The sequence below is a fragment of the Juglans microcarpa x Juglans regia genome, chromosome 4S (assembly GCF_004785595.1).
Source record: "Juglans microcarpa x Juglans regia isolate MS1-56 chromosome 4S, Jm3101_v1.0, whole genome shotgun sequence".
NCBI lineage: Eukaryota > Viridiplantae > Streptophyta > Magnoliopsida > Fagales > Juglandaceae > Juglans > Juglans microcarpa x Juglans regia.
Window position 1 is genome coordinate 19,939,036 of NC_054601.1, and position 24,941 is coordinate 19,963,976.

At 36.5% G+C, this 24,941-nt stretch overlaps 3 protein-coding genes across 4 annotated transcripts; 2 read left to right on the forward strand and 1 right to left on the reverse strand.

The window, feature by feature from the left end:
* Nucleotides 1–499: 499 nt before the first annotated feature.
* Nucleotides 500–5,225, forward strand: LOC121262462 (protein EARLY-RESPONSIVE TO DEHYDRATION 7, chloroplastic-like). The gene is made up of 4 exons (XM_041164944.1): nt 500–1,556; nt 1,825–1,991; nt 4,057–4,141; nt 4,491–5,225. Exons 1-4 carry the CDS (start codon nt 604–606, stop codon nt 4,678–4,680), a joined length of 1,395 nt encoding a protein of 464 aa, XP_041020878.1. The 5' UTR covers nt 500–603; the 3' UTR covers nt 4,681–5,225.
* A 7,573-nt stretch (nt 5,226–12,798) lies between these two features.
* On the forward strand, nt 12,799–21,659 carry LOC121262464 (histidine kinase 1-like). Of its 2 annotated transcripts, none has more exons than XM_041164947.1 (13): nt 12,799–13,135; nt 13,559–13,801; nt 13,917–14,714; nt 14,935–15,182; nt 15,268–15,427; nt 15,776–15,902; nt 16,014–16,103; nt 18,000–18,194; nt 18,277–18,346; nt 18,541–18,583; nt 19,365–19,505; nt 19,611–20,786; nt 21,030–21,659. In XM_041164947.1, exons 1-13 carry the CDS (start codon nt 12,938–12,940, stop codon nt 21,243–21,245), a joined length of 3,705 nt encoding a protein of 1,234 aa, XP_041020881.1. In that variant the 5' UTR covers nt 12,799–12,937; the 3' UTR covers nt 21,246–21,659. The 2 variants fall into 2 exon arrangements, with proteins under 2 accessions (XP_041020881.1, XP_041020882.1); XM_041164948.1 differs by having other exon boundaries at nt 12,827–13,076.
* An 817-nt stretch (nt 21,660–22,476) lies between these two features.
* Nucleotides 22,477–24,678, reverse strand: LOC121262108. The gene is made up of 5 exons (XM_041164525.1): nt 24,594–24,678; nt 23,959–24,119; nt 23,433–23,770; nt 23,205–23,364; nt 22,477–23,064 (listed from the first exon to the last, which is right to left on the reverse strand). Exons 1-5 carry the CDS (start codon nt 24,676–24,678, stop codon nt 22,477–22,479), a joined length of 1,332 nt encoding a protein of 443 aa, XP_041020459.1.
* Nucleotides 24,679–24,941: the final 263 nt, after the last annotated feature.

The window sequence follows — 24,941 nt, forward strand, 5'->3', positions numbered from 1 at the left end:
TAGTGAGATGAGTTGTGAATAGTAGTGAAATTTATGAGTTAAAATTGATGAATAGTAGTGAATAATAGTGAGATGAGTTGAGATAAGTTAAGATGAGCTTAGTGTTGTCCTATTTTTTATTTACCTTTTATTTAGATTTTTAATTTTTAAAATTCTTTATGTTGGTATTTGTGTTTTTCATTAGGGTTTGTTTAGATTTAGAGATGAGTTGAGATGATTTTAAATAAATTTAATAAAATATTATTAGAATATTATTTTAAAATTTAAAAATATTGAATTATTTATGATATTTTATGTGAAAATTTTAAAAAATATAATAATAAGATAAAATGAATTGGGCTGAATTTCTAAACGATCCGTTAACCGAGGGGACATGTAATTTTTCAATAGTTCGGTGGTATTATTTTAAATTAATAATCTGGAAATCGTTACTCGATGCGCGGGCGGGAAGTGCCCGAAACAGTTAAAAAAAATGGACACACGACTCACGGGGACCCTACTTCGTTACGCCACGTTTCCTTTTCGTCCTCAGCATCCCTCTCTTCCAAGTTTCCCCCCCGACTCCATCAGTCATTTCTTCGTGACGATAAAGCACCACCAACAATGGCTTCCCAAGATCCAAACCACAAAACCCCACTCTACCCCGATGTCATCCAATCAAATCCCGACGCTCCCTCTCACCCTACTCCTTCGTCCCCTTCCTACAATCTCTACCCCTCCATCGACATGCGAGACCTCGTCGAGAACCTCTTTCTCGACCCCCCTGATTACCCCCAAAACCCTAACTCTAACAGCTACTGTTCACCCTCGGCCCCGCCTGAGGCCACCGAGGAGGTCCTGATCAGGATCCCCAGTGCCATTCTCAACCTAATCGACAAGCACTACAGCGTCGAGCTCGCCTGTGGCGAACTCACTATCGTACGTATACGGCAGGGGGACAACGCCGTTGTCGTACTCGCCCGCATTGCTGAAGAGATCCAATGGCCGCTGGCCAAGGATGAGGCCGTCGTCAAGCTCGACGACTCGCATTACTTCTTCTCGTTCCGCGCCCCCAAGGAACATGGATCTGGGTCCGACTCGAGCGACGAGGAAGACAAGCGTTATGGAAAGGATTCTGACGATCTGTTGAATTACGGGTTGACGATTGCGTCCAAGGAGCAAGAGTACTTGGTTAGGAAGTTGGATGGGATTTTGCACAGTTACAGTAGCTTCTCGATGCATAAGGTTTCGGAGAATGCGAAGATTAAGAAAGGGGATGCATTGGATGGGTCAGTGGCGAAAGAGATTTCGCCTGCGGATATGAAGACGGAGAGGAAGGAACTTATGGAGAAGCAGTGCGCCGCTTACTGGACGACGCTGGCTCCAAATGTGGAGGACTACAGTGGGACTGCCGCTAAGATGATCGCGGCGGGTTCAGGTAAGCTGATCAAGGGGATATTGTGGTGTGGGGATGTCACAGTGGAGAGGTTGAAATTGGGAAATGAGGTTATGAAAAAAAGGGTGAAGCCGCGCTCCAATTCGGAGATTGATCCCAAAACCTTAAAGCGGATTAGAAGGTACGGAGAAACAAAAATTAAAATTAATTTATTCCTCTTTGTGGTGTTGCTTTAACATTAGTCTTTTGTTTTCCTTAATGATAGTTTAGTGATTTAGAATTTAGATGGCGCATACTTGAAATGAAAATGGGAGTCATGACATAACTAGTTAGCGAGTTTTTTTAAAAGGTTCAATAAGAGTTCTCTAAATTGAAAGTGATTTCTTATCATTGCATTGGCAATAAATTTTTAGCTAACGTTTGAACATTGTTGGTCTGACAATATGTAGGGTTAAGAGGGTGAGCAAAATGACGGAGAAAGTTGCAAATGGCGTCCTCTCTGGGGTTGTTAAAGTCTCTGGATTTCTTACAAGTTCGGTAGCAAATTCAAAAGTAGGCAAGAAATTTTTCAGCCTAATGCCTGGGGAGATTGTGCTTGCATCCCTGGATGGGTTCAGTATGTTGATCATCTCAAGCCCTTGATCTTTAATGTTAACATATTAGCAGATATTCCTGAATGGCATTTACATTAATTATAAGATATGATCTATAACTATGAGATTAATTTGGGATATTGTCATCCTTCCTTCCTCTTTGAATACCAGCCTGCAAGCAGAATGGCCCGCATGATGCATGTGGACGGGGAAAAGTATGTTTTAACTGTAGAGAGAGATAGAAATGCGTGTGTAGCAGGGGCTGCTACACAATAAGATGATGTTTTGAAGAAATAAGTTAATAGAATATGTATGTCAAGTGAAAGATTTTTCAGCTAAATACTTGCCTCTTCATTGAGAATGAAAGGTGCAATCAGCAAGATCAGGGATGGATAGAATGGAAGATTTAAGATTATAAAAGAAAATGTGGAAAAAAACTTAAAAGATAGAATTGTAGGTAAAAAATCCACTGCCTTAGGCGACCCCTGGGCATTGACCTGCTCCTCAGGGGTAGATATGAAGAAGCAAGCAGGAAGAAGACAGATCAATAATTGAGGGTCAATGTGTTTTTTAGATCCTTTTGTCTTCTCAATTGAATGACTTCTGAAAGGTTGGTTGGATGGGTTTAAATTACTTGGAGGTGATGATTATTGGTAAGTAAGAGTGGAGCTATATAGATAGTTTTGTGTGCAAATAATAGGTCATGCTTTCAACCTCTCTTTAAAATAAGGGGAAGGGATCCTTTTTGTGTCGGCAACAGAAGGAGCCGCTAGAAATCCTTTCCTTTCTCTTTGGTTTTGGACAGTCTAACATTAAGTGCTAGTAGAGGAGATAAGGGTAATGCTTAGAAAGAGATAAGGGTAAGGAAAGGAGTAAGAGATAGAAGACAGGAGGCGAGTGAGCTGGCAACCAAAGGTCACCCTAGCATTTCCCAAAGAACAAAAGTACTGAAATACTTAAGACTCCATAATCCAACTTATAAGAGGTTTTGAACAGTACATGTGGCAAGGTCCCCTCGTGGAATTTTGAAACACTCGCCAGTACAATGTCCTAGGAATTTTAGGCTTGTGGATATATCCTTTTTAATAAGACTCCCAAATTAGAAACTAATAAGCTCTTTAAAAAGAATAAAGGATAATATCCCATTCAAATGTGCACTGGATCCCCCCCCCCCCCCCCAAAATCCCCATAGAAAAAACAGAAGAGTATGGAATGAATATTTATTTATTTATTATTGGCACCGGGTGTCTAGGAACAGATTATTCCCGTGGGTGCACAGGCTCTCGGCAAGGAGTTTCCTGCAAGTGCACCTCAGGTAATTCAAGGGGAAAAGTGCTCAATCCGATGGCCCATAAAGATTATTTGCACCCAAGGGGATTTAAACCTTAGACCTGGGGGGAGCATATCCCCAAGCCCAAGGCCTTACCACTTGAGCCAACCCTTGAGGGTTTTGTCACACGTTTGAAGGGCCTAATGGGCATAAAAGGCTAATGGGCTTGATGTGGGCCAGGGCATGGAAGGCTGAGTTGGTGATTGCAGTGAAGAAGGCCTGGAGTTACGTTGGTGGGCTCTAGCCCAGTTATCTGTTTCTTTTCTTTCTTTTCAGTTGTAAGGCCTTATTGAGCCATTAGAATCTTAGATAAACTCTTATTACCATTTTACCCTTTTCTGTTATGAGATACTGTGATTCCATTGGATGGAACTCTGGGAATGCCGCGGAGTGAATTCCTTAGCTACTAGTATCCTCAGAATGTGTAAGAAGCATCAGAACGGTTATTTTGAATACAATTTCCTTCAATTTCTCTCAGTTTCTCTCTAAGTGTTCTGGAGGATATTCCCCCTCGAAGTGGGCAAAATTACATACTCAAGCTTCATTTCACTGTGTTACGGGTTTGGGATGAATAATTAGCCAATGAGTTTGTTCAGTGTTGATATTAAGATCTGATATCTAAGCTTTTGTTGGTAATTTCTTTTTTATAGTAAATTTATTGCTGAGGCAAAACATCTGTATTCAAATCTCCTTTATCGAACATGTTTATTTCTTTTTGGTTGTGATTTAGAAACATGTTTCTAATTTCTTACAAATAGGCAAAATCTGCGATGCTGTTGAAGTAGCTGGAAAACATGTCTTGTCAACATCATCCACTGTGACAACTGAACTCGTCTCCCACAGGTAAATTCAGTGGATGCCCAAAAAAATTGAGTAAAACAGCATGTAAAAGCTCATAAAAATACATTCATTGATGCCGTAATGATTTGAGCTTGAGAAAAAAAAAAGACTAGCAATTTAAGTTTGTTTTCTTGCATTCATGCTTTGGTGATGTTGACAGTGCGTTACTTCCAGAACTTTGTTATATCAGTAACTAATAATTAGGTTCTCATTTTCAACTAATTTTCCCAATCCAGACCTAGTCTTTATGGCCTTTTTTTCAGATTTAGTGATGTTATAAGACACTGGTAGGTAGGTCATTCTGCTTCTCTAACCATTACGAGTTGGAATTTGCAAAATGTTTGTCTTGCAGGTATGGGGAGCAAGCAGGTCAGGCAACAAGTGAAGGGCTTGATGCTGCAGGCCATGTTATAGGCACTGCATGGGCTGCTTTCAAGATCCGAAAGGCATTCAACCCTAAAAGTGTTCTCAAACCTACCACCCTAGCCAAATCTGCTGCTAAAGCTGCAGCCAAAGAGAAAAAGGCTAAGAAGTCCCAGTAATTGCCGATGGGAATTTTCCATAGTGTACCAGAGGTTTGCCCATATACAGAATGTAGCCTATATTTGCAGAAAACTTCTTGTGGAAGGCTTGTACATCTTCAAGATTAGTCGGACTTTGTTCCTCAAAGGGCTTGCTGAGCTTGAATATGCTGGCTCAGGCCCTCTTGCTCGATGCTTTCAACAAACTGGGTTCATAGCCCTTCAAAGTATGGTTTGCACATTCCATGGACATGGGCTGACCCGGTTGAGGGCCATGTAAGAGCACCGTGAATGAGCTTTTTGATAAGTTATTCTTTGGGTTTCATGAGGAATGGATTTGTTGTATGGTAGATGAGAGGAGGGGATCTCGATTCGATATTTGTACCGGAGGCAGCAAAACAAACTATTGAAAAAAGAGCAGAAAGTTTTTGTTTGGAATTGATTGTATATCTAATCTTTTGTGAATTAGAATATGTAAGGGGCTCCTTTCGTGGTTGGTGAATATTCTCATGATCGTCTGTCGTGAATCGATTCGTCTAATCCCTGGCACGGAATAACTTCTTTTTTTATGCTCCGTTTGGGTGGTGGATATTATTTTTTACTATTATTTATTATTATTTAATATTTTATCATTATTTTTTCACTATTTTTTACAAAATATTTGAGATTATCTCACTATTTAAACGCAACCTTAATCGAGTGTATGGTATAATCTTTGAGGCCTAGTATTTTCATCACTGGCGTGTTTATGACCATGACACCATTAGTCTTAGCAAGAAGGGTGATGTGTCCTCTGTGTGTGGACATATCTCCCTGTGCGATTAGTCTCCTTTTTCTTTCTTGAGAATTAATCTTTTAGTATTCAATAATTTGGACCATATCCCTCCGTCACATTTTTCAGTGGGCTTGAGAAGGGAAACGAAGGGGACAAGAAGCAAAGGTCCAGTCCAAAACAAGTAGGCTCCTCTAGACGCCACCTACATGAGGGAGCGTGCTGAAGGAGGATGAGACTTGCCGACCTGGAGACCCATCGAATAGTGTCTTGCTCTCGAGTACTTGTTCACGTATTGGGCAGAAAGTACGGGAGACCTTCGAATCCTATGACATAAAAGGCATCAACGAACTACCAAGGATGCCAGCAGGGTGAGGCAAATCGGGAAATCATGCCAAATTAATTATATCACTACCCGAGCTATACGTCACATTAATGACATCGTTGTAGAGCTACACAGCATTAAAGGACTCCGACAAAATGAGCAGTATGAATGACACAGACTCCATGGGAGCAAATACAATATGTCCCCTTAGACTTAGAGTATAAATAGCAAGTCTCAAGTACGAAAAACGCTCTCTGATCTCTAAACTCTCTTACTTATTTACAAACTTCCAAGAGATTTTACTGACTTTGGTATCGGAAACTCCCTAGCCCCAAAGTCACCCTCTCCCAATTGTCTTCTCTATTTTCATAGGCCTAGTTCTAAAGACCTGAGTTGTTGGAACTTGGCTCAAATGCGTGCGAAATACGACGTTAACAATAGGCTTACTACCTCCTATCACTCATTTACTACTCTACAATGTATTTGAAACTTTTATTTTTTTATTATTTTCTTTTAAGTATTTTTTTTAACATCCTTAATCATTAAAAAAAATTAAAAAATTATACAACTTCATTAATAGTCACTTTCTTAACCATTAAGTAAAAAAAAATTAAAAAGGGAATAATAAATGAGTGGAATGAAGTAGTAAGCCTATCATAATCCAAATAATACAGATAAAAAAAATAAAATATTATAAATGAAAGAAAGACGGAGTTTTCGAATTCAAAATTCCAGTACTTATCAAATTATTTTAAATTTTTATATGGTCATGTAAGACATGAAATTAAATGAGAAATAACTAAAATCTTGTAATAAAACAAAAATTCTTGAATAATTATAATAAAATTAATGAAGAGAAAGGCTGATATGGCTTAATATGAGGAAAGAAAACGCTTAAAAAGATAATATAGGCAATAGATACCCTTTGCTCCTCGTCTTGGCTTACAAAATATTTATTAATCATGTTTTCCTCAGCAGTGTATGTGTCTGTGAACCAAATAATGAAATCTAATCTATGATTGAAATCAATATTTCAAAGATTATGATATATTTTTCAGAACAATTATTTAAAGGAAAATGTTTTAGTCACGAAAATAAACTTACAAACTGATATTTCTTGATATGGTACATCAGATTATAAAGTTACTTTTAATATCTAACGGATTTCATGAAACCACATCAGTTTGTGGGTTTAGTTTATATAATCTATTTGTATATATAACAGTTCTCTTATTTAAACTCTCAATGATCTCTCCTGCAAGATTATCACTCTGCTTTTACTCTTATCAACATCATGAAAAATATCGGTCACCGCCCCATACTTTTGTATTTTTGTTAATTTTTTTGTGCAAGTGGATTTAGTTTTGGCTCATAAATTGGGTACCATTTGTGTGTAAATTATTCTTTACTTGGATTTTACACCACAAGCTAGCTCTCAAAGGCTATGGACTTGATCTTTTGAAGTCATACCAAGGGACGAATCAAATGCTCCTTTATTGTGAACACCTCCCCCCAACTATCAAATGCCGCCACCCTTTCCCTTTCTTGATTCTTTCTCTGGTTCTTACTACAGGGTTTTGATCTCAACTTGTAACTTTTACTGATGAATTTGGGATGAAAATTTGGTTCTTATATTTTCAAACTAAGATCACTCAAGAAATACGCGTAACAAATCGTGCCCGAGACTTTCGAAGCGGCGCGTGCATGAACTCCACCCCTTCCTCTTGTATTCTCGATTTACTTTAATCCATGTTTGATTAGGAAAAAATGGTTTAGTAAGCCAAGTATATAGACACACAAAACATTGAAAAAAAAAATTATTGGGTTAAGTTTAGAAAGGTGGCAAATCTTCTAGGATTAGCAAAATCTTGGTAGTCTAATGGAGATGCTTTTGGACTTTGGAAGTCTTCAAGTTGGAACCCACACGTGATTCTCAAAATAAGTGGTCGATCGAGCATATGCATATCTATCTAAGTAGGGGAATAAGTTTATTTTTCTCAAACCAATAAATAAATGGCATAGCTTTGCTATCCTTCTCTTGCTTTACCATAAATTTTGGAGAAAAACACAAAAAAGAAAGAAAAATGTTAAATGTATTTAAGAAAAACTTACTTATTCACATATCAGTTATTGATACGTTAAAAATTATAAAATTTGAAATTCAAAATAGTCTTGTAAGTAAAAGTGTAAGTAAAACTATAAATACATGTAGCACTACTCAAAAAGAAAATTCCTAAAAAAAAACTCATTATTAAAAAAAAAAGAGGCTTGTAAGTAAAACTGTAAGTATAAGTAATACTATTCAAAAAGAAAATACCTCAAAAAAAACCCATGATTAAAAGAAAAAAAAAAGAAAAAAAAGTGAGGTGCTCTCCTCTTCTAAATCTCTAAAGTGGGGTGAAAAGGGGCTTAGAAGATAAGAAGCAAGTAAAGAAGATATGCCATGACGAGCTGGTTCTTAATTTGATGAGAACATAGAAAAAACAAATGCTGATAAGGTTTCTTAATTTTTTATTTTTTATTTTTTATTTTTCTATTGATGTGCAATAGGAATGGCATAGTGTGGATGAATGATTGGCAGCTGCTTAAAAACTCAAATTAGGTAAGGTTGATTATGACATGATTATCTGAGCTCTAGAATGTGGATTATGGATTCCTGAGGTGGATCATCACCATGAGTACTGTACTGTGTTCTAGAGCCACGCCAAGTCAAGCTGTCAAGTTCCTTAGATAGTGCACCATCCAGTACACATTTTGGCATTATAATATACAGGCCAGCCGCCCTGATCATATTAACCCTTTATCTTACTCTGATGTGGGTTGATATCAGCCACAACATCTGTAAATATTTCTTGCTTCTTTGCTTGTATTGGTTGCATAGAAAGTCTTGCAAGAAACTAGCTCTCACACACAATAAACTAAAGAAAGGTGCAAAAAGGAGTTTCCCCAAAACCATAATTCCCCAATAGGTATGTGAATTATGTGGAGGAGAGGAGTTCAATTTTTCATAATTCCCCAAAACCACACATGAGTTTCCTCTCTATATATACCTTAAGCCTCATTGGGTTATGCAGTTCGGATCAGATGAGATGTTTTGTTAAAAGTTAAATAAAATATTATTATAATATTATTTTTATTTTAGAATTTAAAAAAAATTGAATTGTTTATTATATTTTGTACAAGAGTTTGAAAAGATTGTAATGATTATATGAGATGAGATAGTTTGATTTTGTGTAATCAAACCAACCTAAATGCATGAAACTAATATTTTTTTTATATGGGTGTGTGTAATGGTTTGGACATAAATTATTTTAATCAAAATTAAGAAATGCAATAAATTCTACTGATAAGGAAGCATTTTACATCAGTTAGCATAAAAAAATTAAAGGTGTTTTGATTTTTTTTTTTTCAAACTGTAATGAGTCCCACGACAAATAATATGTTTATACTGACTTTATGTAGCATAACTCATTTAAAAACTTATACGACGAACAAAACATTGGAATAAAAAAGTTTGAGAAAAGAATCTTTTCTTTACATTGTTGAAGAGATATATTTGAAAAACAAGAAGAGATGTATTGTTCTTAACGGATATAATTTATTTATAGGTAGTTATTTTTAAAAAAAATTCTACATAATACACTCTTACCCTACTATAATGACGTGACATTATCCATCAACTTTTAAATTTTTCTTCAAAAAAAAAAAAAAAAAAAAAGAGATGATTCAAAGTTGATAAAAAGTTTCACATGTACATAGTGCGATGAAAGTCATGGGATAAGAATATTAGCTAAAATTATTCTATTTTTTAATAAACTTAAAAGATCAGTTTGCAAACCACGAATCTTATAATTAATCACTGGTTTTTGGCTCTTCTCTCTGCTCAAGCTAAGTTTGTAAGGTTTTCCATTACTCACATATAAATAAATAAAAAAGTCTCGTTTGTTTTCTCAACTCATTTCAACTAATCTCATCTTATTTAATCCTTACAATTTTTTTAAATTTTTACACCAAATAAAATAAACAATTCTATTTTTTTAAATCTCAAAACAAAAATAATATTAAAAATATATATTTTAATAATATTTTATTCAACTTTCAGCTCATCTCACCCTCTTGTGTTGGTTTGAGACTTGTTTAATAATTAATTCCACAATACCCTATTAATAATTCATTATTGTAATTAGAGGTGTGATGCATGAAATCTCACCAATATGTATTTTTGTTAGCGTAAAAGGGTTGGAAGAGGCGATCATAATTCATAGATGCTCCCCTAACTGACGTAATCATGGTAGCACTCTACTCACCAGAAACGGAACAAGAGGGTCCTTACTAAGGAATTTCAATGAATACAGGAATTAGTAGATGCCAAACCAAGAGTAGCGTAAAGATTATTGAGCCACCACTCTTGATGGTTTTCAATAATCTTTACTATTTAATAACTTCCATTGCTAAAAAGATATCAGAACATCCAATCAGAAAGAATTGATTTAGATTCAGATATGAGATGATATGATTTTAGATAAAAGATAAAAGATAAAAGTTAAAAAAAATATTATTAGAATATTATTTTTTAATATTATTATTATTTTAGAATATGAAAAAGTTGAATTGAGATTTGAAAAAATTAAATTTTTTATTATATTTTATTTGAGAATTTGAAAAAGTTGTAATAATAAGATGAAAAAGAATGAAATGAAATATTTTCTAAATCCAAACGAGCCTTTACTACAAGACATTGTATGTAGTTTGGATTAGCAAAGCTTTATGAGTAGATTTGGTCTCGTTTGGATATTGAGTTGAAATGAAATGAGTTAAAATAAAAGTTAAAAGTTAAATAAAATATTATTAAAATATTTTTTTTAATATTATTATTATTTTAAGATTTAAAAAAATTAAATTCTTTATTATATTTTACGTAAAAAAATTAAAAAAATTATAATAATAAAATAAAATAAAATAAGATGAAATACTTTTAACTCATTTTATAGCTGATCATATATATAAGTCATTTTTGTCTTGTCACAATCTTGGAGATTAGGTCAACTTTCAACATTGTAGTATTGTACTACCAGTACTAAAAGGTTAGGTCAGCATTATTTCCACATGACAACATTATTTCCACATGACAACAGGCACTGTGGCACACACCCAAAACCCTGCCCTACTCATGAGATTTTCAAACCAGCTTGAGTCGGTCACCTTACTGTAAAGTGGTCACTCAAAAATCCCACTCAAAGTCAAGAATCCATTGCATGATCATCATCATCTCCATGATATCTCCATGTTTCAACAAATGAGCCAGTGGCACAAGTGAGTGACTATTGCAATTGGCACAACTATCTTTTTTCCCACTTTAGTTTCACTTTCAGTATCATTTAGGTAGTGTTCTGCAATATATATATATATGCTGGCCATACCCCTGCATGCATGGAATCTTCAGAAATCTCCTCAAAATTGCACATGCATGTTGCTGCCTCTTTGAATCTCAAGATATTTGGAATTACTTGGGCTAGGCTTAAAGGGTAATAAGTTCCTTTGAATTTCTCTTGTCCGGTTCTCAGCAAATGGGGTACAACTATGATCACACCTAGGTAGGAAAGCCACCTCCAGCTGCCTCCACCTAGCCTTTTTTTTTTTTTTTTTTTTTTCATTAAAATAAAAAAATTCCTTTGAATTTAAGTTTGCATCAAGGAAAACTGTTTTGGGTGGAAACAGAAAACATTTTCATACATAGAACTTCAAAGAATATGGATAAAGCTAGTAGGAAAGATTGGATTGTTAAAGAGATATCTAGAGAAATGGTTATAAATAGATGGATTGGAGTAAAAAGAATGCATCTAATAAATCCCAATTATTTAGGGCATGTTTGGACATTTGGAGCATTTCATAATTTTGTAAATAGTAGTGAAATGAATTCATTAAAAATATTTTATTGGGTTTTGAAAAATGATAGAAAAAAAGTTGAATAAAAATATTATAAAATTAAAAAAATGTTTGAATATATATTTTTTAATATTAGTTCTATTTTAAGATTTGTAAAAATTGTATTGATTTTTATATTTTGTTTTGAAGTTTGTAAAATTTATATTAATTTTTGTGTTTGAATAATGATTAGGTAATAATTAGATGAAAAAATTAAAATTTTGAAATTGAAAAGTGTCTTATATTTAAATTATGTTTGAGAATAAAATTATGAGAATTTTTGAAAATTTGAAGAATTCTTGTAATGTCCAAAATGCTTTTAGTCTCATTTATTTTCACAGATAAGGCGAGATGAGATAAGATGAGTTGAAATAAAACTTGAAAATTAAATAAAATATTATTAGAATATATTTCTTTAATATTATTATTACTTTGAATTGTTTATTTATGTTCTATGTGAATTTGAAAAAATTGTAATGATTAGATAAAATATGTTATGAAAACTACTAGGCCTAGACTTAAAAACTTAGGATTAACCCAATTTGAAATTGCAACCAAGGTGCCTCTTGCAGTGTTTTAAATTTCATACCGTATCGACCGGTACGGTCGAAATTTTTCGTACCGGCCGTCCAGCCGGTACAGGTGCTATATCTGTTTCGTACCGGCCAAAATACCGGCCGTACCGACCTCAATTTCAACCGGTACCGGCCGATATTTCTGCCTGTGTGTTTTTTTTTTTTCAAATTACAAACTTATTTTTTAACCTCCAATTCAGATTAGACTATTTATAATTTATATATATGTATTTATATATAATTTATTTATATATAAACTATTATTTTGAAATATAATTTTTATATATATTTATATATATAATTTATTTATATATCGACTATCCCGAAATGTTATCTCAAAATGCTATCTCGAAATGGTACTGATACTGAAATATTTTATTTCAATATCTTGATCGGTACGACATTTGATACGGTATTTAAAATATTGGCCTTTTGCCTTTAGAAAGTGGGAAATGACACAAGCAGTGTGAAAACTGTGTGAATGTGTGGAGCACACTATACGCACAGATACACACTATACGCATACGCACATAGATGCACATTATACGCACAGATGCACACATACCCGCATATAGCTTTTTGCTAATATGCTTGCTTTTATAGTTTCAGGAGGAATGGCAGGAAACCCAGATTGAAACCCACCCTGGAGGTTGTGAATGTACACCAATTCCAAGCACTCTGATGGATACTCCTCTAAGAAATGTGTTGGATAGAATATCAGGTTTTGCAACTCCTTGGAGAAGAAAAAGCTGTACAGCTCCACGCGGTCGAAGAATATTTCACAGGGACGTTGAGCGAGAAGATCATCAGTTCCAGTATGGTACTGCTCATTGTCTCTCGTCCTACTACAGCGTCTTCGTTGCTCGCCTTGCTATCATGGTTTGTTGAAACTTTTCCCTGAACATTTAGTTGAGTTGGAAATTCAAACATGTATCAAACTTATCATCATGAATAAGCAAAGTCTACAATTTGCTTGTATCAATGTCAATATACATCCTGCGACTGAGCTTTTGTTGTGAACATGATATTGGGCACATGAAGGTGTTCCTGATCTGAGGAACGGCACATTCCTCTCGAGGATCTTATTTGAATTACTGTATTGCCCTTTTTTTTTTTAACAGTTGAGATCATTCTCGGGGTTAAATGAGTGTGAAATTCATACATGGGTAGTTTGTATCTTTGCTGCATAACTTTAAAAGATCCTGTTTCATATAAGAAGCTGCTGAATTATCTCTGTGATCCCAGAAGATTATCTTTGGTTCTTTAACTTATTACTTTTGTCTTCTTGGTAAAATTTTACAGGTAATGCTAGCCATTTTAATTGGGCTGCTAACCATATTAACATGGCATTTTACAAGGATCTACACAACAAAATCACTGAATAGCTTAGCATATGGCCTTCGAAATGAACTTCTACAACGCCCCATTTCACGGATGTGGAACATCATAAATTCTACTTCTGATATAACAACAGCACAGCTTAAGTTGTCAGAGTATGTGTTCAGACGGTACAACAAACCTGCTACTCAGGCAGAACAAGTTGAGGTTGATCAATTGTTAAGCAATTCATTGTAATCTATCTTTTTTTGGCGAATTATATTTTTTACTGTTTTTGAAATATATACTTTTTTTAATATAGTGATTGTTCCCCTCTTAGCAGCTATACGAAGCAATGAGGGATGTAACTTGGGCACTATTTGCAAGTCGGAAAGCTCTCAATGCAATAACTATAAACTATAGAAATGGCTTTGTCCAGGCATTCCATAGAGATCACAGGAGTAATAATACGTTCTACATCTACTCTGATCTTGCAAACTATTCAATCAGTACTGGTGGATCTAACGAAATTAATCCGCTATCATCGCATCAAGGCTGGAAAGATCAATCCATACATGGTAACATTTCTGCAATTTGGTATCAGGAACCCCTTGATCCCGTCAGTGGCGAGAAGATAGGAAAGGCAAAGCCAATCCCACCAGATGATCTGATCAATATTGCAGGCCTTTCACAAGTACCTGATGGTGTGGCTTCATGGCATGTGGCAGTTAGCAAATATACAGATTCACCCTTGCTTTCAGCTGCACTGCCAGTTTGGGACCCTTCAAATGAAAGCATTGTGGCTGTTGTGGGTGTTACTACAGCACTTTATAGTGTAGGCCAACTTATGAAAGAACTTGTTGAAGTCCACAGTGGGCATATATATTTGACATCCAAAGAGGGTTATTTACTTGCTACCTCCACGAATGCTCCACTTTTGACAAATACAACCAAGGGGCCCAAGCTAATGATGGCTATTGATTCCGAAGAAAAAGTAATAAAAATGGGAGCTAGGTGGTTGCAGGGAGCCTATGGCAATAACTTTTCTCAGAGACACGAGATTCATGCAGAGAATGCCAGGCTTGGCCAGGAGCAGTATTTCATTGACTCTTTTTTCCTAAAACTGAAGAGGCTTCCCTTGGTACGTCTTGACCATATGTTAATTTCTTCCTTAACAATGAGATCTCAGATCATATGTTGTTAAGAACTTAGTGATGGAGGTCAAGTGGAAAGGGTTCGTTTTTTAAACACAATTCTATGTTATTCTTTTCCCATTGTCCTAGTCTTCCCTTTTTGTCTTGGCCCACAGTAGTGTACATCTATTAGAATTGAAGGATAAAGTAAAACTGAGCTTTGTGCAGGTGGGCGTCATCATCATTCCAAGAAAAAACATAATGGGGAAGGTAGATGAGAGAGCCTTCAAAACGTTGGTGCTATTGATATCTGCATCTTTGTGTATCCTATTCATTGGATGTATCTGCATTTTTATACTAACAAACGGGGTGTCCAAAGAAATGAAACTAAGAGCAGAATTGATAAGCCATCTTGATGCAAGAAGAAGGGCAGAGGCATCTAGTAACTATAAAAGCCAATTTCTAGCAAATATGAGGTCAGTAATTCCCACTTTTAGAATGTAATGATTTATAATAGAATTACAACGTTAATAGATTCAACAATAAAATGTGGTGTTGCAGTCATGAACTGAGGACACCTATGGCGGCAGTAATTGGGTTGCTGGACATTCTCATATGCGATGATTGCCTCACAAATGAACAATTTTCAACTGTTACACAGATTAGAAAATGCTCAACCGCTCTACTCCGGCTTCTAAACAATATATTGGATTTGAGCAAGGTATGATATGAAACAAGCTAATCACTTGTGTTTATGAGCAAGGTATAGACCATATGTTGTTTAAATAAGTGGAGAGATAGTTGATCAGCTTCCATTCTTTACCAGACAACTAGAAAAGAAAAATAATCACCTAGATTTGTGACTCAGAAATTATGAAGTACACTGGATAAGATGATGACATGCGTTGTGTATAAACTAAATGTTTGTTGAGGAGGTTTACAGTAATATGTACTTCTTCAGTTTCAATTTTTACAGCAACATTAAGAATTTGTTAGCAACAACAGCTCTAAATCACCACTTTATTCTACAAACTGCACTCCTGACAGTGAAGTTAAAAATACCATGTAGGTTGAATCTGGAAAGTTGGTGCTGGAAGAAACTGAGTTTGACCTGGGGCGAGAACTTGAAGGACTTGCTGATATGTTCTCAGTGCAGTGCATTAACCACAATGTGGAAACAGTTTTAGATCTCTCTGGTATGAATTTAAGTCTCAGCAGAAGACAACTCGAATTATGGTCAAAGATTATCATTATAAGCATAGCTATCTGTTTCTAAAGCTGATTTCCACTATTTGTTTCCTGTTTAGATAATATGCCCAAATTAGTTCGAGGTGACTCTGCTAGAGTTGTTCAAATATTTGCGAATCTAATCAGCAATTCTCTCAAGTTTACAACGTGTAAGTGCAAATCATATATTGCAAATTTGATAGCCGTAGTTTGACAGTGCTGCAGCAACGAAATAAAATGCAACAAAGACAGAGAAAACTGAGAAAAAATGAATATGTCATTTATTTATTTTCTGGACAAGTAATAGTAAATTCCAATGTGTAGTAGCTATTAGGAATGCGCTATCAGATTGTAATAGAGCCTTAAAAAGGTAATGAAAAAAAATAGTTTTTAGAGAATAGCCTCTGTTGGTTCCAGACAAGATTGAGGTTGAAGATAATAAAAAGTCTCTTCTTTTCAGGTGGGTATCTTTTAGAAGTTGGAGCTACAAATGATTGGGACCATGTGATTGAGAATTATCATTTGTAGCTCAGATATCTTGTAAGTTATCATTTGCTCTTGGGAGCATTTGACTCTTGTTCTTCCATCCCCAACAAATTTAATATTTTTAAAACAAAAAGAATATTTTAATTTTTCTACTTGTTTTGGTTCATCATTCAATTTTATGGATGTTATACATGATAGTTTTTCTTTTAAAGAAAAAAGAATGTCATATATGAACCTCATTAAGGTAGGAGAACACCACTGTCAAAACAAATCAAAAGAGAAAAATCAGCCCAGCACACCATACCAACTATCCTTGTTTACAGCACAAATAAGCCTATCCTGTAGTCAAAATTCTTTAAACCTCCTTAGGAATGAAGTTTTACAAAGATATACTTCCGGTCCCATAGCGCCATCTTTGGCAAAAAATATCAGCAATACTATCAACCTCTCTATAGGCATGCTTAAACTTAACACACAAACCAGCCTTCACCTCAAGAATGTCCTCCCACCGACCCAAAAAAAAATCAAATGAACCATGCCACAACCAACCAACCCTCCAACTACAACCTGACAATTCGACTCCACCTCAACACAAGGACAATGCAATCTGACACAAAATCTCAAACCACCCAGCACAGCGATCGTTTCAGCCTTAGTACTAGAACTCCAATGGAAATAAGAATAAAAACCAGCCAAAAAACACCCATCAGCATCTCTGATAACTCCACCACCCCAACAATGACCAGGATTTCCCACAGTCCCACAGAACTCCCATCTGTATCAAGTGTCATCCATCCTGGCAGTGGCCTAATCCACTTAAGAATACAAGCCTCTTGCTGCCTGCATGGAAGAATAAAAAGACCAAGCTTCTGTAAAGGAAGTATATCTGAGCAAGCCTTGTTAACCTTTGTCACCCGAGACATGATCTCCACCAGCAATGCATTATTTCCGAATAACAATCCTTCCCCCAAATTGACTCTCCAACCTTTCATGACTTCACCTTAACTAACGACACCAACTAATGATTCAAGGAAGAAAGCCAATCACTAATCCAATCTGAGAATGCCCCCTGCTTTTTGAAACCACATACTTATTCTTTGATACCTGGATTGCCCCACCAGACATCGTTACCCATCACAGAAGAAAAATAACTCCAAATCTGGAAGGCCAGCTCCTCCCATTCAACACATGATTTAAATATTCCTCAGCAGGAAGCGTACTACAGTCACATTCGAAGCTTGTACTTGATAGTTACTTATTGTCTAATGAATTATATCAATTAAACCAGATAAGAAGCAGGTGTCTCTCCAATTGACTCCTTTCAGAAGTTAAAATATCCAATGACGCTTTAGATCTTGGAATTTAATATCTCATCCGCAACATTCATAGGATAGCAAGTTCAATATGGACAAGGAATTCAACCCAACATTCCTTGTAGGAGAGTATATACAAATGTAGGCCTGTTGTTAATACGACGACGTATTAGTAACAAAAAAAATTATATATATGGGATAAATGATAATGTTTCTCTGGAAAGAAAGAGTAATCTTGTGTACTGAACTGTTCTGAATGGCTTACAGCCGGTCATGTCATTATCCGAGGATGGTGTGAGAACTCAAATTCTTCCTTTGACATTGGAAAGTTTCCGCTCGATCAGAAGAAATCACGGCCTGCACATAAGACCAAGTTGAAGGAACAGGGAAGCCATACAAAGAAGGCCTGCAAGCAAGACAACAGAATGATTCTACGGTTTGAAGTTGATGACACTGGCTGTGGTAGGAATCTTAAAATTGATAAATCCATTGTAAAATTAGACACTGTTTCTGAATACAATTAACATTAGTTTACATGTTTTAGGTATTGATCCAAGCAAGTGGGAGTCCGTATTTGAAAGCTTTGAGCAAGCCGACCCCTCAACAACACGAACGTAAGTAAAACCAACAGGCTTCATTGTCCACAAACGAATCTACCAATATATTTGATAAACAAGCAGCCTGTTGTCTGTTCTTGAGCTGACACAAAATAAAGAGAATCCATATGATGAAAACTATAAACCATTATTCAAAAAATTAGAAACTGAAATCTCTTGAAAATTATTTCTGAACCTTTTGCTAATTTCAGGCATGGTGGCACTGGTCTTGGGTTATGCATTGTGCGGACCCTGGTGAGTAAAATTATCCTGATATATATTGATGATGCATGGCTTATAAATCATCAATGGCTTATAACTGAAAACAACATATATGTTGTGTCCCATCCATGAGGCAGCAAGTTTATAGGTTTCTTTTTAGTTTTAGATCCCTCATGACAAGAAGAATGATAGGAGGGGGCAATGGCTCCTACAAAATAAGGGTAATCCCACATCTAAAAGATGGTAAGAAGGTGTGAATGCATAGCTATTATTACTGTATGAGAGTTGGAAACCAAAACATTGCACAATATGAGTGTGAGAGCATCATTGGCTGCATTGAGGTATCGGTCTTGAGATTGTTAGTATAGAATTAAATGATTGAATTCGCCTCTTTCAATGAGTTTAAGCTGATGAGACAAATGTTAATTTAACAATCATGGTATCATAGTACAGATACTATGTTTGAACCCTGGCTAGTTTGCCATCCATTATTTGATAGTGGATTTTTTGTGGCAATTGACTGAGCCATATTGAAAATCTGTCTTGTGGCGCTTGCTATTTTTTTTTTCTTTTTGTGTCTTTATGCACACATGTTCACACTGCAATTTCTCGAGTTTGTGAAGTTTTTTTTACCTCTAGGCTATCAGCTGCATGTCCATAATTTTGCCAAATTGTCCTGAACAGAAAATTTTCAATGAAACTAAAGTTTTGTGGGGTGAAAATAAAGGTTCTATCTTATTATTTTCTAGGTTTTGTATCCCCGCATAATGCAAAAATCTCTTTGTTCAATTCACAATTATACTGTTGATGACAGGTTAACAAGATGGGTGGAGAAATCAAGGTCACAAAGAAGGATGGTCCTGGAACTCTAATGCAACTATACTTGCTTCTCACTGCACCTGTAGATGGCACAGAACAACATTGCCGAGTAGATTTTTCGAAGCAGAATCTAGTAGTGAGTAAAATTTGTTTCATCTGAATATACTATGTGAAAACCTGTGCAGATCACCTATGCAACTATAAAAAATAAAGAGCTTATCTATTTGAATTATGAATGCAGGTGCTGCTTGCACTACATGGCAGGATGGGTAGATTGATTATGTCCCAGTGGTTACATAAAATTGGAGTGTTCACTGTGGAAGCATCTGAATGGAATGAACTGACCCAAATTCTAAGGGAACTCTTCCGTATCAGAAGTTCAGTTTATAATAATGGCTTTGATGCTCATTTTTCACTAAGTGAACCCTTGAGTACTAAAGTACTGAACATACAAGACATGAGGAACCCGACCTTCATCATACTTGTGGATATAGGACTACTTGACTTGAGCACGGATATATGGAAGGAACAACTTAACTTTCTTGACAGTTACTTTGGAAAAGCAAGGTTTGCTTGGATGCTTAGTCATGATACTCCCAATGCCATAAAGATGGAGCTCCGCAGAAAGGGACATATATTGATGGTGAATATGCCACTCTACAAGGAAAAGATGATACACATTCTGGAAGCTGTCATAAAGGAGAGAAATCTTGAAGTGCAGAAAAAAAGTTCAAATACTTCGAGAACTACCAAAGAAGGCGATCTACATGAATATCTTGAGATTGATGCCACACAATTTGATGTTGCCAGCTCTGATGATTCTGATATTTCTGAAATTGGTAGTTCTAATTCTGTAAGTGGGTCTCATACTGGGGAAAAACGAAGAGAGATGAATAGAAAACCTGGTTCTTCCGGATACCAGGCAATTAACAACTGTTTAGTTGAACTCACCCGCGTATATTCAAAAGAAAACTATTCAACAGAAAGAGATTCATGCCATGTCAGGCTCAACTCTCACGAGGTTCAAAATGAAGAACCTAAATGTTGCACACAAGCATCCCTTTCATCAGAAGCTCAAAGCGAAAGTGCTGAACAACATTTGGTTATCAGCTGTCCTACAGCACAAGGTAATTTATATTCAAGTAAAGCTGTGAATGAACAGAAGTCCCTTGAAGGCGTACGAATACTGCTTGCAGAAGATAACCCAGTACTCCAGAGAGTTGCAACTATAATGCTGGAAAAATTGGGGGCAACAGTGTTCGCTGTCGGAGATGGACTTCAGGCAGTAGATGCTCTTAATTGCGTACTTAGTGCAGAAGATTGTATAAGGGAGTCTATCTTTGAAGGTAGAAACACAAGAACTCAAACAGAAATCAAGGATTTCCCTTCATATGACTTGATCCTAATGGATTGCCAAGTAAGAATCTAAGACAATTCACTTTTCTGATCCTCTCGGGCCTTGGTTATCCCAATATATAATGAATAGAAAATGCATGGGTTCTGTTCTAACATTTGAGAGTAAACTATAATCAATTTTAAAGAGGAATTCTTATTAAAAATCCCCAGACCAGTTTGTTTCATTTGGTAAGTAGCATAATGCATGTGCTTAGATTGACACGAAGCATGAAATATCTGAACCTTTGTCTTCTTGAAAAAACAGATGCCAAAGATGGATGGTTATGAAGCAACAGAAATAATCAGGAAATCAGAAGCTGGGACCGGGCTACACATTCCCATTGTTGCACTTACCGCCCATGCAATGTCTTCAGATGAAGCCAAGTGCTTGAAAGTGGGCATGGATGCTTATCTAACAAAACCAATTGACTACAAGCTGATGGTTTCCACCATTCTTTCACTCACTAAAAGAACAGCCTAACTTTCGCATCAAGCAAGAGCTAACCAACCTGTAGCTTATGCAGCCCTCGGATGTAAAGTTTGATAACAGCAAGTAATTAATGAGAAAATGCAGTTTTACTTGGGACAAATGGATGCAGATCCATTGTCCAAGTCCAGCATATATAATAAGTCATGACTGAATGCACTGTGCTTGATTACCTGACTCTGCAATCAATAGATAGGGAGTGCCAATGGTGGTTACCGATCAGAAGAGCAAGGTGGCATTATTTCTAAGCAAGTGGGGTACAATTTCTCCTGGAAAGATGGCATTGGTGGAATGTAATATTTGATGTATGCTTAATAGTAGTATATGGGAAATGATTGCAAGTAGGGGCATCTCAATATGCTGAATGAACAAAATAAAGTCTCTATATTTTGATAGTCGATTAAATAATCAAAATCATATTTTATATGACAACAGCCATGATTTATTTTTGTTACAGACCTGCATGAGTATGCTTAGTTAATGGTTTTTCCGTCAGGCAATAGTTCTGTAGACAAATATTTCAAAAATGGACTTGTTGTATCCTTCTGATGTGCTGCCTTATAGCCTTCTACCACTTGAAATGCAATCTGTACAACAGTATCTGGGACAGAAACTTCTCTTCAAAAACAAACACATTCTTTCTCTTCCACACCTGATACACAGTTGCTGCAAAAAAAGCCAAATCATCTTCACTTAACACACAAACCAGATAGTCACCAGCTCACTAAACTTAACTTCCATTATCTGCACTTTTTGTAACTTCTTTGAACTGGAACCCCAAACATCCTGAACAGAGGAGCATGACCACAAGGCATGAGTTGTAGATTCTGGCTCCAGACTGCAGATAGGGCACAAAGGAGACTCAACAATCTTCCTCTTAAATAAATTGTGTTAAGAGGACCCTCCTGGCCCAACCCTAGACACTCTAAGATCCTTTTTCAAATCAAACCTGCTCCCGGGCACAAAGGAGACTCAACAATCTTCCTCTTAAATAAATTGTGTTTTGTTGGCAGAGACTCATGACATTGCCTCCAAAGCAGCATTCTCGCAGCATTAGGAACGTCTATTTTCGATAACTTCTTAGCCCAAACATCACTCTTACTCGACCTATGAGAGGTTTGCCCCTTTTCAGTAGCCTCCATCTCACCTAGAGGGTGGTAAGCACTCTTAACTGAAAACATGCCATCCTTAGAGTATCTCCAAACCAGCTTATCAGGGACATTGCTTATGCTAAGAGGCTAATAATTGCCACTTCTTCAACTACAAAAAGTTCTCTCAGCAGTGGAATATTCCAACCTCCACTTGACTTATCAATCAAAGTGCTAACCAGCCGCCCTTCATACCCTTCCTTCAAAGGAGACTGCACCTTAAAAGTGGATGGACAAGGAATCCATCTGTCGTGCCAAATGTTCACAGCTTCTCCATTACCTATTCTCCACACTAGTCCTTCCTGCAGTACTTGCTTGGCTGCCATAAAACTTCTCCATAAATAGGATGCATTGCTACCCACTTTTCCCCTTAGAAAGTCAGATCTATAGAAATACTTAGCTTTTAAAACTCTTGCAGCTAAAGAATGAGGCTGTTGAATAATTCTCCAATCTTGCTTTGCTAGTAAGGCAACATTAAAATCTTCAAAATCACGATAACCTAGTCCCCCTTCAGTTTTAGCCTTGCCAAGCTGTTTCCAAGGCAACCATTGTGTCTTGGATCTATCACTACTACTACCCCACCAGAACTTCTGAATTAGCTTGTTAATGGCACTCAAAATAGCTCTTGGCTGCTTAAAAATGCTCATACAATAGGTTGGAATTGCCTGCAAAATAGACTTCAGCAGTACATCTTTGCTTGCTTGTGATAAGAACTTGACCTTCCAGTTTTGCATCCCGTTTCTGATGGATTCCAAGATGGAGCTAAAAGCAGCTACCTTATGTCTCCCCACATAAGAAGGCAGACCAGGTACTTCTCATAGGATCTAGTTTCCCTCAATTTAGCAGCTGACAATATTGCCTCGTTTACATCTGATCTAGTGTTTTTGCTGAAGTAAATAGTTGTCTTCTCCATATTGAACCTTGGTCCCGAAACTACTTCAAAAGAATTCAGCAACCTGACCAACCTGCTCCACTCCAAAACATTAGCTTTGCAAAAAAGCAAGCTATCATTTGCAAAAAACAAATCGTTAACCAATAAAGATCCTCTAGCAAAAAGGAAGCCAGATATAAGCCTCTCTCCTCAGGCTTATCCAACATTGTGCCTAAAACTTCTGAGCAAAGTATGAACAGATAAGGGGATAGGGGATCCCCTTGTCTTAAGCCTCTTGATGGGTGGAACACCTTCTGAGGTGAGCCATTAATCAATAAGGAATAGCTCACTGAACCAACACATTGAATAATCATATCAGACCACTCCTCCTCAAACCCCATTTTCTTCATGAAAGCAGCTAAGAATTCCCACTCAATCCTATTGTAGGCCTTGCTCATATCCAGTTTTAGTGCCATATAGGTTCCATTTTCCCTCTCATCCTATATTGCATGGAATGCATAGTTTCATAGGCTACAATGATATTATCAGAAATCAATCGACTTGGGACAAATGCACTTTGTGAGGGAGAAATGAGATTAGGCAGTATCAATTTCAACCTATTTGCCAACACTTTAGAGACAACTTTATAAAGATCATTGCATAAACTTATAGGCATGTACTCAGAGACCAAAACAGGATGTTTCTTCTTGGGAATTAAAGCTATCAAAGTCTCATTGATGCCTGCAACACCTCTTCTTGAAGATAGAACTTCCTTAACAGCAGAAACCACCTCAGTACCTATCACATCCCAATTATCTTGGTAAAAGCCAGCTAAGAAACCATATGGACCTGGAGAGATCATAGGATTCATCTAAAAAACTGCATTCTTCACTTCCTCATGTGTGCAAACCTTTTGAAGCTGTCTATTCATTTCAGGACTAACAATAGGCTCAACATCCCTCAAAACCTCCTCAAAACCCCTCGGTTGAGATAGTTTAAAAAGGTCTTGATAATACCTTTGAAACATCTCACTCACTTCCACCTGGCTACTTGCTACCTGTCCACTTTCATTTGAGATCTTCTTTATTGCATTAACATGTCTTCTCTGAGATGCACACTTATGGAAATACTTTGAATTTCTGTCCCCCTCCTTGAGCCACATCTGCTTTTATCTTTGCCTCCACCTTATCTCCCCATCTTCCAGTATACCATCCACTCCATCATCCAACCCTTTAATTGTCTCATTAAAGTCCCTTTGATTGAATTTTTGCATTTCCTGGATCATCTCCCTCTTCAGACTAATTTGCTTTCTCTAGCTTCCACCATTTGCCTTAGCCCACACGCTCAACTGATCCTTGCACCTCTTCAGTGCACCCTTTACATCGTTCATTGAGTAGCTTCCACTCATTGAGGTCCTCCATGCCCTTTTTATAATATCCTTACAATCCTGCCTTTTTGACCAACAGGCCTCATATCTGAACGACTTGACATTCCTTCTCTCATCTTCCTCATCATTAGCATAAGAAATGAATAATGGTGAATGGTCTTATGTTTGAGCAGGCAGCACCTGAACAGTAGTAGAACCAAAGAGCATTGGCCAGTAGTTATTACCCAGTACTCGATCCAACCTTTCTTTAGTAAATTCTCCCCTTTCTCTTTTATTGCTCCAAG